Source organism: Zootoca vivipara, chromosome 8 (assembly GCF_963506605.1).
Source record: "Zootoca vivipara chromosome 8, rZooViv1.1, whole genome shotgun sequence".
Taxonomy (NCBI): domain Eukaryota; kingdom Metazoa; phylum Chordata; class Lepidosauria; order Squamata; family Lacertidae; genus Zootoca; species Zootoca vivipara.
This window is the reverse complement of record NC_083283.1, coordinates 75,258,517-75,271,027: the sequence shown is the minus strand read 5'-3', so window position 1 is coordinate 75,271,027 and position 12,511 is coordinate 75,258,517. Positions and strand designations below refer to the sequence as shown.

Sequence of the window (12,511 nt, the reverse complement as noted above, 5' to 3'; positions counted from 1 at the left end):
GACTCAACAAATGTGCACCATCAGGTTTTGCCAGAGGGATTGCAAAATGCATTCTGACTTGTGGGAGCATGCATAAAAGAAGCTTATTCGGACGATAACCCCTTTCAACTTTTGTGCTTTTCGTCCTTTCCTACCAGGGCCGGATCTAGGTTTGATGAGGCCCTAAGCTACTGGGCCCTTTATATGCCCAGCTGTCCTTTGTCAACAACAAATTGTCACTGTTTTTTGTGTTGAATAAATGCTAGGTGGTAATTTATGGACCTAATAGGTATCTAAAGCCATTTGCACATAACAAAATATGTATTTTATCAGAGTAATTGTTGAACTGAAATACAATTTAGAAGAAGTATATTAATAGTGAAATACAATTAAGAAGAAGTACAGTGGTACCTCGACTTACGAAGGTGATCTGTTCTGCGGCGCTCTTCGTGAGTCGAAACCTTCGGATGTCGAAGCGTCTGTTTTGCGCATGCACAAAGCGCGATTTTGCACTTCTGCGCGTGCGCAAAACACACGCGCGGCGAAAATACTTCCGGGTTTGCTTACTTCGTAAGACAAAACCTTCAGAAGTCGAGGCATTCGGAAATCGAGGTACCACTGTATATTAATAGTGAAATAATTATTAAGCTCTAACTGTATGTAGGTTTTATTTTATTTGTTTTTTATCTTATATTTTGGAAATGTACATCCAGGTTTGGTTTTCCTTTAATTTTTTTGGGGGCCCCCCAAGCTATAGCTTGTTTATCTTATACATAAATCTGGCACTGTTTTCCACCCACCTCCCTTCCTGCAATTTTTACACAAATTGTACTGCAAGTAAAGCATGCATAAATTCACACACACACACTTTTAAAAGAAACTCCAACTGCCTTCGAATTCAGAGGGCGTTTCCACAGAAATCACAGGCAACGGGTGCATTAAAGCAATTGATGACCTTTTAGCGAAGCACGGGGTGCTTGATCACTTTCCCTTTTGTGTCCACCGGCAAGCAGCTTGGGACAGTGGAAACGTTCTCACAAAAAGCAGCTTGTTTAAATGCCCAAGTTCTGCAGCCTCAAAAAAATCTCTCTGTGCTAGTAGTCTTCCTTTGGAGTAAACACACCGCTGGAAATGTTCCCTGTGACAAACTTGGTCATTACAGTTTCAGCCCCAAAGTCGAACATCCCTGAGAGATTTTTCTTACCTTTCTGAAGCACTTTCCTCTCTTAGCTTTCAATCAGTAGGACAAAACTGCATCTTTTAACAGCAGCTGCTGCTGCTGCTGCACACATGAAACACACAGAGGCACTGGAACTTGCGCAAAAACAGGGCTCTTTCTTCAGCCTGCTGGTATTTGGAGACCTTCATGTGATATCTTTGGCTATGCTTGTTTTAATTCATTCCTGCTGCTACTCAGAGGAAGTCATGCCTAGCCAGGGCTGGCTCAGCCGCCGCCACTGTTGCATACTCCCTAAGCAAGAGAACTGCAAGGGCTAATCTTTCTTTATGAGTGCTGAGAATGTAAATAGCTTTTGAAGCCAGCGGATTCCTTTCAGAGACCTGAGGAGATAAAGCAAGCAAGATGGCTCGAAACGAACCAAGTCTAGCCTGGGAGTTTTAGGAACTCTAAATATTTTTGCTGGAAGGGAATAAGCTACCCTCTGCTTTATTGGTGGCTTTTCATCAAGGCCCTGCATATCTTCTTGAACGGTTACCATGTCAACACGGGGAACATGATCCAAATCGAAGCCGCAGTTCTAGAACTCTGGCTGGGGCAAGTGATCCCCCCCCCTTGCTGGCTTAAGGATATACGGTAGTCACTAAAAGACCCAATTTGGCTGAAAAATTAAAAAGGCTGCAAGCGTTCAGTTTTTACCTGTCTCTTCCCAGTTTCTAGGGTGGTTTCCCCCCTTTCCTAAAGGGCCACAAGGGTTATGACAGAGGCAATAGATCCAGACTTTCTCTTTCCTTGTGTGTGTGTGTGGTTTTGTTCTTTTTGGTACAGTGGTACCTTGGATCTCGAATGTCTCCGTTGACAAACGTTTCAGAACCCGGACGCCGAAAACCCGGAAGTAAATGCTTCCGTTTTCGAATGCGCCTCAGAAGTCGAACGGCTTCCGCTGTGTGTTTTTCAATTTTCTCAATTGAATTTGCAGGCAGCTCTTTGCGCCTCGGTTTTTGAATGTTTCGGAACTCAAACAGTCTTCCAGAATGCATTACATTCAACAACCGAGGTACCACTGTACTAACCTTGACAATACGTGATGCTGCTTCCCTTTGCCCAGTAATTTGATGGGAACTGAGGAAAGGAGGTTACAACATTTGGGGCATATGGAGAGTAAGATATAGCAGTGATGGGCAACCTTTTGAGCTTGGTGTGTCAAAATTCGCTAAAAAACCAAGCATAACTCGGGTGGTGTGTCACTTCGAGACAAAAACAATAATTTCACGATATTTATAGTTTAAATAACAAAAATGTATAATTGTAATATATAACTGTATTTAATAAACCAAAAAACTAATTCTTTAACCTAACCTAACCATAAAACCCTTATTTATCACAAAGTGCCCAGAGTTGTTGAGCTTTTTGGGGGGAGCTGCTGACCAAAGTTTTGGAGGGTTTTTTTGGGGTGTGTGTGCAAAAGTTGCTTTGCTTTTTTGGGGGGGGGGAAGAGAACAGAAATAAATGACGAATAATACCTTTGCTGGAACTAACACGCAGCACCGACATAGTCTGCCAAAGCGCCAAAAAAAACCAGCACAGAGCGGGTTAAAAAATGAACGCTGTTACACCCAATCATCGTCTGCCAAAGCGCCAGAAAAAACAGCACAGAAAGGGTTAAAAAACCAATCTCTGGCTACCAGCAGCAACAACAACAAAGTGGGAGAACAAATGGGGGGGGGGACAACAACAACAGTGTGAATGGGCCGATGGGGCGCATGCCAGCAGTGAGGGCTCTGCATGTCACGTCTGACACACGTGTCATAGGTTCGGAGTCACTGAGATATAGCATGATGGGTCTCTGCTCTTCTGCAGTATCGCAGGCAATATGCCCCTTAATTCTTGCCAGGAGTCACAAGTGGGGAAAGTGCTGCTGCCCTAGAGTCCTACTTATGGGCTTTCCATGGACATTTGCTTGACCATGGTAAGAACAAGATGGGCCTCTGATCTGATAGTCAGATCTCTTCTTACGCTCTTAGGGCTATTGTGGGGATAATATGCAGGGTTAAATATATATCATGGGTTCCAAGCGGGAAGGGTGGGTCAAAACTGCAGTAATAATGGCCTTTAAAACAGTAGATTCTGGAATTAACAAGGTCCACTGTTTTGTCCTGGCCCTGAACATCTAGATCCAAATGTCAAAATCTGAAAAAGGTGGGGGGCAGTTCTGGCACCATGCACTTCATTGTCTTCTTAAGTTAAGGTAAAAAGGTAAAGGACCCCTGGACGGTTAAGTCCAGTCAAAGGCGACTATGGGGTTGCGGTGCTCATCTCGCTTTCAGGCCGAGGGAGCCGATGTTTGTCCACAGACAGCTTACTGGATCATGCGGCCAGCATGACTCAATTGTTTCTGGCACAACGGGACACCGTGACGGAAATCAGAGTGCATGGAAACGCCATTTACCTTCCCACCGCAGCCGTACCTATTTATCTGCTTGCACTGGCATGCTTTCAAACTGGGAGCTGGGACAGCCCACCGCGGGGATTCGAACCACCAACCTTCCGATTGGAAAGCCCAGGAGGCTCAGTGGTTTAGACCACAGCGCCACCCACATCCCCTTCTTAAGTAATAGCTTACCTTCTTAAGTAATAACTTAAGAAAAAGACTAACAAATTTCCTAGCACTTACGCATCAGAGAACCCATTCGCACTAAGAAAAACTGGCATTGTCTTCCACTGACATCAAATAATCAGCTCAGAGATTTATGCACAATATAATGCTGCTATGGAAAAGCTTTCTTTCTGTTTGTCTTCCTGCCGTCTCTCACCTCGGATTTCCCAGCTGCTTCAATCCATATATACAGAAAAATTCATTCATGGTTCACTTTTATGAATTCCTGCAACCTTATAATGTGCTTCTGAGATAATGAGCAAGAGTCCACACCACTTGCTGCATATTAAAGCAATTCTAGAGAAATGGGAAAGGCCAGCTGGAGAGGTTGCCTGCACCCTGAACTCAAAACTGGGCTGGGAAGAACAGTGGGTGTATTTCAGAGCCTACAAGGCATTTTTAAAATAAGATATACACCAACAAAGGTATTTACCCTACAAAAAAACAACTGGCGCCATGGACATTGGGTTCAATGAAGGTCAAATTATGAGCTTAATGGATAACTGTGCTTGGAAATTTGCCACAGAAGACATAGCTTATCAGTCTCCAAAAATGTTGCCTCTGTTGTCTCAGGCGCACCCTTCTTCCACCCACTTGAAAAAGTATTGCTTCCAAGAACTATCCAGTTTCTGAAACGTCAAAATAACTCCTGGCTCATAGATTCTGTCCAAAAAGCTGCTAGGCTATTCCTTCCCAATCACGGGGAATAATTTCTTTTTGCTCCTCAGTCTCTTGCAGGTGACATCAAACCAAATCACACGGTTCTGATGCTCAGCTCAAACACCAGTAACTGCACAACACACACCTAAAAACAGGAATTGTTGATTTCCCCCCCCTGTCTCAACCATTCAGCACATTTTACATTTTGCAGAGTTTCGGTATTCTTTTGACATTGCCTTACACAACCAGTGTTCCGTAACTGGTGAAGGGACATGCTTATTTGCTCTGGAATGGGAAGGAGGGAGGGCAATTTCCCCTAGAGTCTCAACTAAAGCATCCATGACAGATGGCCATCCAACTTTGCTCTCCACAGTGGGCACTTCCCGCTCCTTGCTTTTTTACCGCTCGCCGACTCTGGAGCACATGTGACGATGTTGCAGCACATCTAAGTGCTCCTTCTCTCTGTTGAGACACGCAACACTAAACTATATTCTGCACTCTCAGGATGAGTTGCAGCAAGCCTCAGAATCACATGCTGCCCACTCCTCCTCTGGCACAACTGTGAAGAATTTGCCAACTTTATAACAGCCCACGGGGGACCCAGGTGGTGCTGTGGTTAAACCACTGAGCCTAGGGCTTGCTGATCAGAAGGTCGGCGGTTCGAATCCCTGTGACGGGGTGAGCTCCCGTTGCTTGGTCCCAGCTCCTGCCAACCTAGCAGTTCAAAAGCACGTCAAAATGCAAGTAGATAAATAGGAACCGCTACAGCGGGAAGGTAAACGGCGTTTCCATGTGCTGCTCTGGTTTGCCAGAAGCGGCTTTGTCATGCTGGCCACATGACCTGGAAGCTATACTCCGGCTCCCTCGGTCAATAATGCGAGATGAGCGTGCAACTCCAGAGTCGGTCACGGCTGGACCTAATGGTCAGGGGTCCCTTTACCTTTACAACAGCCCACAGCTTGAATTAACCATAGCTTAGGGTTTGAATGAACTGTGGTGCATCTAAAGCTTGCAATGTTCTCCTTTTGGCCATGCTGGAGGTGGAGGAGAAAGAGGGGAGCGATAATGTGAGCTGCGATGATTTAGCATTTTGGTTTAACAGACTGTTTTTATTTATTTATTTTGTGATAATTTATTAGTTTTTAATTACAACAATCCAATAATAGCTTCATTATAACAATGCCAAATTATAATACAATTAATAATACCAATCATTAGGTAAAGGTAAAGGGACCCCTGACCATTAAGTCCACTCGCGGACGACTCTGCGGTTGTGGCGCTCATCTCGCTTTACTGGCCGAGGGAGCTGGCGTTTGTCTGCAGACAGCTTCCGGGTCATGTGGCCAGCATGACTAAGCTGCTTCTGGTGAACCAGAACAGTGCACAGAAACGCCGTTTATCTTCCCGCTGGAGCGGTACCTATTTATCTACTTGCACTTTGACATGCTTTCGAACTGCTAGGTTGGCAGGAGCAGGGACCGAGCAACGGGAGCTCACCCCGTCGCGGGGATTCGAACCGCTGACCTTCTGATCAACAGGCCCTACCGGTAGGCTCTGTGGTTTAGACCACAGTGCCACCCGCATCCATACCAATAATTAAGATGCCAAATTATACAATTTAGGTTGTCCCCCGCATGCTAGAATTAATGGTTTGCTGATTTTCTTTGTTTTAGTGTTCCAAAATCTCCTAAATTTCAATTACAGTATGTTCCAGTCCAAATACCAATCCCTTATATCGCAACTGCAGTTTTAACGATCTCCATTCATATTGACACACTGAATGATTTCTGCACCTACAGATGGGTTTAACAGACTAATTAATTGCTTTTCTTTTTTGGGGGGGGGATGCTCTGCCCCTTGTCAAACAGCATTGGTGCCCCTCCCAAATAAGAATATGTAACGTACTATAGATAATCACAAATAGGTTGAATTTTTTTTTTGCTGCATTATAGCTGTCCAATATGTTGTTTTGACAAGGATTTTCTTAAAAAAAAAAGACACCAAAACATTCTCTTGGCAATGAACATTGTCAGTCCATTTAAAACATTCATCAGTCATCAGCCTTTCAGACCATGGCAGGCATAATACAGAGCTGTGTGTCTATGGCAGGCCTTGCTTAGTCATTCTTTTGAGGGAGGTGAGGAGGGTTCTTGTATTGTCTCCTTTTTCTGTCCCCGACTGACCTCCCACATCCTATAGAATCTTGTTCCTCATAAAAGCTCTGGCTTAACTCATGAGTCATCTTGAAAAGCACTCATATGGTGGTTACACATGACAAGGGGGAACAGTGCCCTGTCTAGACAACTACTCAAAGAAAGCTTCGACCCACCCAGCCCCCAACATTCCTTTAAACCCTGATGCACAACATTCTTCCCATTGTGAAAAGGAAATATAATGCCTTCGGCCAAATCCAGCGGACTGAGAGAAATGATCGAGATCTCAAAAAGATACTTTATCCCTAGTCGAGCGGGAGCCATGTTTCCTTCCAACGACGTGAGCGGCTCATACAAGCTGATCATCCCCACCGGGAGTCCCTTCCAATTAAAACTTTACACCTGTCGTCAACTCTCTGCCAAGCCAAGCACAAGGGAAGCCTTTTCGTAGCCAAGACTTCAAGCTAGCAGGGAAAAGGCAGACATCCGGAGAAACATGTGCCATTTCTGTCCTGTAGGCTGGCTCACAGCCTGATGTGTATGTGTTGAGGCACAAAAGTGTTGTCTCTCATTCCGTGTAGAATGGTGAACCATATCTCTTGTTCACAGGCCTTGCTCGCAGATCCGTTGCCACAAAGAAATGAATGGCGTATCTGCCAACATTTCTCTGATGAAAATAGGGATGTCCCCATTCGTAATAAGAATAAGGTAAAGGTTCCCTGGACGGTTAAGTCCAGTCAAAGGCAACTATGGGGTTGCGCCGCTCATCTCGCTTTCAGGCCGAGGGGGCCAGCCTTTGTCCACAGACAGCTTTCCAGGTCATGTGGCCAGCATGACCGAACCGTTTCTGGTGCAACGGAACACTGTGACAGAAAGCAGAGCGCATGAAAATGCTGTTTGCCTTTCCGCTGCAGTAGTACCTATTTATCTACTTGCACTGGCATGCTTTCGAACTGCTAGGTTGGCAGGAGCTGGGACAGAGCAACGGGAACTCACCGCTTGGTGGGGATTCAAAGCGCCAACCTTCTGATCGGCAAGTCTAAGAGACTCAGTGGTTTAGACCACAGCGGTTCAAATCCCTGCTGTGGCAGGAAGGTAAACGGCATTTCCGTGAGCTCTGGCTTCCGTCACAGTGTCCCATTGCACCAGAAGCAGTTTAGTCATGCTTGCCACATGACCTGGAAAGCTGTCTGTGGACAAACGCCAGCTCCCTTGGCCTGAAAGCGAGATGAGCACCGCAACCCCACAGTCGCCTTTGACTGGACTTAACCGTTCAGGGATCCTTTACCTTTACCTTAATAAGAATAATGACTATTTACACCCCACCCATCTGACTACATTGCCCCAGCCACACTGGGCAGCTTCCAACATATGTAAAAACATAGCGAAACCTTTTTTTAAAAAACCGTTCCCTATACAAGGCTGCTTTTAGATGGCTCAGGGGTCGGATAACTCCATGCCCTCAAAGATTTCTCCAATGAAAGTAGGGACGTCCTAAGGAAAAGCAGGACATTCCAGGATCAAATCAGAAACTGTCCTTGGAAAACAGGGACACTTGGAAAGGGGTCTGGAAAGGGGAAAGGGGAAAACACTCAAAGTGATACCTATTTAGTAAGGACAGTCTCTCGTTTTCTAGTACTTGCCCCTTGTATTGCCTTGTATTTTCTTTTTAGGAAAATGTTGGGTATGTCTCCGCTTAAAAAATGCTGCAAGAGTGTTGTGTATACATGCCTGGTTTTTGTTTTTGTTTTTGGTAAGCCACCTTGGGCTCCTCATTAGAGGAAAGGCGGAATGTAAGCCTAACTCAGTAATAAATATTCTTCATATTTCCAGCCCCGTCTCCAATGTCTCCAGACTTTAAATACGCATGGGCATCATGATCTTGAGATATGGAAGGTGTTTGTAGAATTCGTATTTTTTAAAACGGAAAGGGGTCAAACCATCAAAAGAAGTGTTGAAATTCTGGGAGGTTGTATAGTCACAATGGAATGGTCTCGTGGGTGGGGTGCACATTTTTATTCTTATTTATTTATTTATGATTATTACTTTGTCAAAAAAGGAGGAGGAGGAGGAGGAGGAGGAGGAGGAGGAGGAGGAGGAGGAGGAGGAAAGAAAGAAAGAAAGAAAGAAAGAGAGAGAGAGAGAGAGAGAGAGAGAGAGAGAGAGAGAGAGAGAGAGAGAGAAAGAAAGAAAGAAAGAAAGAAAGAAAGAAAGAAAGAAAGAAAGAAAGAAAGAAAGAAAGAAAGAAAGAAAAAGTTTATTTCTATAAGTACTGGAATCTAAGCCAGAGATAGAGTTCCAAGAAGCTCCTGGGTTCCTTGGAAGCTTATCACGAGTTCCTCATTGAGAAGGTCAGGAATGGCCAAAGATCCATCTTTTCCTGAAGAGCTACAGAGAAGTGGGTGGGTGCCAAGATGCCTCCTTGATTAATCTGAGGAGGCAGCAAGACACTCAGCAGGTCTGGCCAAGGCCTCATATGAACAGATTATGAGAATATTCCCCACAGTTCCTCTACATGGCGCTGTGATTTCTTAGGAGGCCTCAAAATGGAAAGAGCCCCCTGGAAGTTTGAAAACCGCTGGTTTAAACTCTTGAGCAAAACGTGGGCATTGTTTAAAATTTAGCAAGTAGCTATCAATGACCTATAAATTAAACTAAGATCTGCTTTAAGTAGTTTTAAAGTTTGGAAGTCGAACAGAATCTATTCCGGAAGTCCGTTCAACTTCCAAAATGTTCGGAAACCAAGGTGTGGCTTCCGATTGGCTTGCGGGAAGCTTCTGCAGCCAATCAGAAGCCACGGAACCCGTGTCGGACATTCGGGTTCCAAAGAACATTTGCAAACCAGAACACTCACTTCCTGGTTTGCGGCGTTTGGCAGCCAAAATGTGCGACTCGCAAGGCGTTCAATTTCCGAGGTATGACTGTATTTACTTCGACTCGCAAGGCGTTCAATTTCCGAGGTATGACTGTATTTACTTCATAAAACTTATATACCACTTGATGGTTATGAAAAAACAACCTCAAAGCAGTTTGCAAAGAGAACAAAACAATAAACTATTAGTAAAAAAACATGAAAACAACCCTTTCAGTCCTTTAAAACATAAAATCAACGATAAACTTAGAAGAGAGATGGAAGTGCTTTCCACCTTACCTGGGAGTTAGCAGGATTGAACTAATTGAGGCTTACTTCTGATTGTACATGATTGCAGCCTGAGGGGTGTCTCACAAGACCAAAAAATTGCAAGCAAAGGTTTCTGCTCACCCTTAGTAAAAGCTGCTGTTTTGCCAACTGTTTCATCTATCAGTTAGAGGATTTCAGAAAAGCAGTATAATTTCTACAGCACACACAGCAAGCGTAAGGTAAACCAACAATTAAGGACCGCAGAGGACACGATGCCGAAGGTTGGCCAGCTTTTACAACGACTTAGAATCTCAGAGATTAGAAGCAGAATCTTGCTGTTCTATAGGTAGTGGTGATCATGAAAAAACAAGGTTAAGCCATCGTTCCATGGTCACCTGGCAGAAAGATCGAAGGCAAATGCAATCTTAAAAGCTTAAACCTTACCTTCTCCATGTTTGGCTTGATGCAGCGAACAAAGAAAGGGTTGGAGGTGCTTAGCGTTGCCATCAAGGAATGCAGCGAAACCTAAAAAGAAAAACAAAAAAAGAGGGGAGGAAGGATCAAAGTTATACCTTGTACAGTACTTATCTTGGCAAACCACTTGCAAGCAGTCGCCGTAGCAGCACCTAGTGGCAAGGACTGCAAATTACACCAAGGTAGGCTTCTCGAAAGGAAAAACAGAGAATTGTAGAATTGGGAGAGTTGCAAGAGGCACCAAGGGTCATCTAGTCCAACCCCCTGCAATGCAAAGGGATCTGAGACAGATGGCCACCAAACCTCTGCTTAAAACTTCCAAAGCCCTCAAGAAGGACACAAGGCCAGCAGCTGCCACCTGTGAATCCCAGCAGCTATAATAATAATAATAATAATAATAATAATAATAATAATAATAATAATAATAATAATAATATATTTATGCCCCACTCTGGGCAACTCCCAACAGAATATTAACAACACTTTGGAGGTCCCAAGCCGCAAGGTGGTTAGATTGGTCTCAACTAGGGCCAGGGCCTTTTCAGTACTGGCCCCGTCTTGGTGGAACGCTCTCTCACAAGAGACCAGGGCCCTGCGGGATTTGACATCTTTCCGCAGGGCCTGCAAGACGGAGCTGTTCCGCCTGGCCTTTGGTTTGGACCCTTATGTTTCCCTCCCCCTATGGTTTTGATTTATGGACTGCTACTAAAATGAGGCTGCATTTTAAATTGTATTTTAACCCGTATTTCAATGAACTGTTTTTTCTTTTTTCTTTCATGTTTTATTGTAATTTTATTGGTGTTAGCCGCCCTGAGTCCGGTTCTGCCCGGGGTATAAATAACTTATTATTATTATTATTATTATTATTATTATTATTATTATTAAACATCAAACATTAAAAACTTCCCTAAATAGGGCTGCCTACTATTCAGAGGCATGCATCTAATAATCAAAATTATAACTTTTTGAAATGAGGTACTTGACCAATTAAAATGAAGGACCAGAGTAAACTGAGTGAGTAAGAGGATTCAGCCCTACCGATCACACGCAAAAGGCAACGTTTGGAAGAGCTCGATGGATGAAGGAACTCACCTTAAATTGCAGGCTGACGGTGGGCTTCCGATGTTTGGTTCCAGATTTCAAAGTGTCTTGACTGCTGCGGCTCGAAACATGTTCAAAGAGGTCATAGATGAAATCGAGGCTGAAACAGAAGCAGGAGAGGAGAAACCATGTTTCGCAGAAGTAGCGCTCAGGGCAGCTTAAAGGAAACAAATGTGAAATGCTGCTGCAAGATTTGTGCAATGTTTATTTAGAAGGGCAAAATATGGGGCAAAAATGTGATTTTAATGAGTTTTTCCAGGTTGTGGGAAGATGCTGAAGATGCTTATAATAAAGCCTCAGCCGAATAGCCATAAAAGCTTCGCATATCCAGCTCTCCTAAGTATTAAACAACTTCCCCTCTGCCTCTACATTATATTGCATGCCTCCTTTAAGGAAAAATCTCATGGTGCTTCTGTGTGTCCATAGTTATGTCTGCCTCCTTTATTTCACAAATTACGCAACAGGCACTGCCTGTTTTCTTTGTTGGGCTCTCTTGACTTTCCCATGAAAGCTGCTGCATTTAGTAGAAGAACGAGAATTAAAATATGTATATTAAGGAGATAGGAAAACTACCGGAGCAACCTATTAAAAAAACAACATCAACACTCAATAATCTACTTAAAATGGATAGTGGCTGCAAAATTTTGGAAGAAATCAAATTTATCAACAAAAGATTAATGGCTTCAAAGTGCTTGGCAGACTTTAATGATGATAAAAATTGTGCACTTCAAAAGATTCTGGGAAAATGGACAATCCACACTTATAGATAACTGGAGACCTTTTGTAACATATGTAACAAAATGCTGAATATTGTCTGACATCATTAAACTGCAATTGCACTCTGTGGTGAAGGTAACTGTATTTTATTTCATTTTGCTGTTTATTTTATGAATACAATATTTTTAATAGGCCAATATTCATTGGTGACTTTACGTTTACAGCCCCCCGCCCATATACCCCCCCACCGCAAAAAAACAACAACAACCCAGGAAGTTAGAACTGCCAATTGCTTCCTTATGTATCTACTTAGTAGCAAGTGTTGCACAGAGTAGTTTTTTGCACTTTGCATTTTCCTCCACATGCAACTATATGTGTGCAGTACAGAAGTTTTATAGGTCTATATTCTCATACATACTGATACACACATCTCTCTGAAGATTTCTCTAAATGGCCCCGTGTACATAAGCAGG

The 12,511-nt window shown here is 43.6% G+C and overlaps 1 protein-coding gene across 1 annotated transcript in view; it reads right to left on the bottom strand.

Moving 5' to 3' along the window:
• The window catches only part of MYO10 (myosin X), a 186,408-nt gene that overhangs the window by 44,688 nt on the left and 129,209 nt on the right, over nt 1-12,511 (bottom strand). Inside the window, exons 18-19 of the mRNA XM_035125884.2 lie at nt 11,313-11,421; nt 10,191-10,271 (exon numbers count right to left, since the gene is read on the bottom strand). Coding sequence (XP_034981775.2) covers nt 10,191-10,271; nt 11,313-11,421 — 190 coding nt within the window. The remainder of the gene's footprint in view (nt 1-10,190; nt 10,272-11,312; nt 11,422-12,511) is intronic.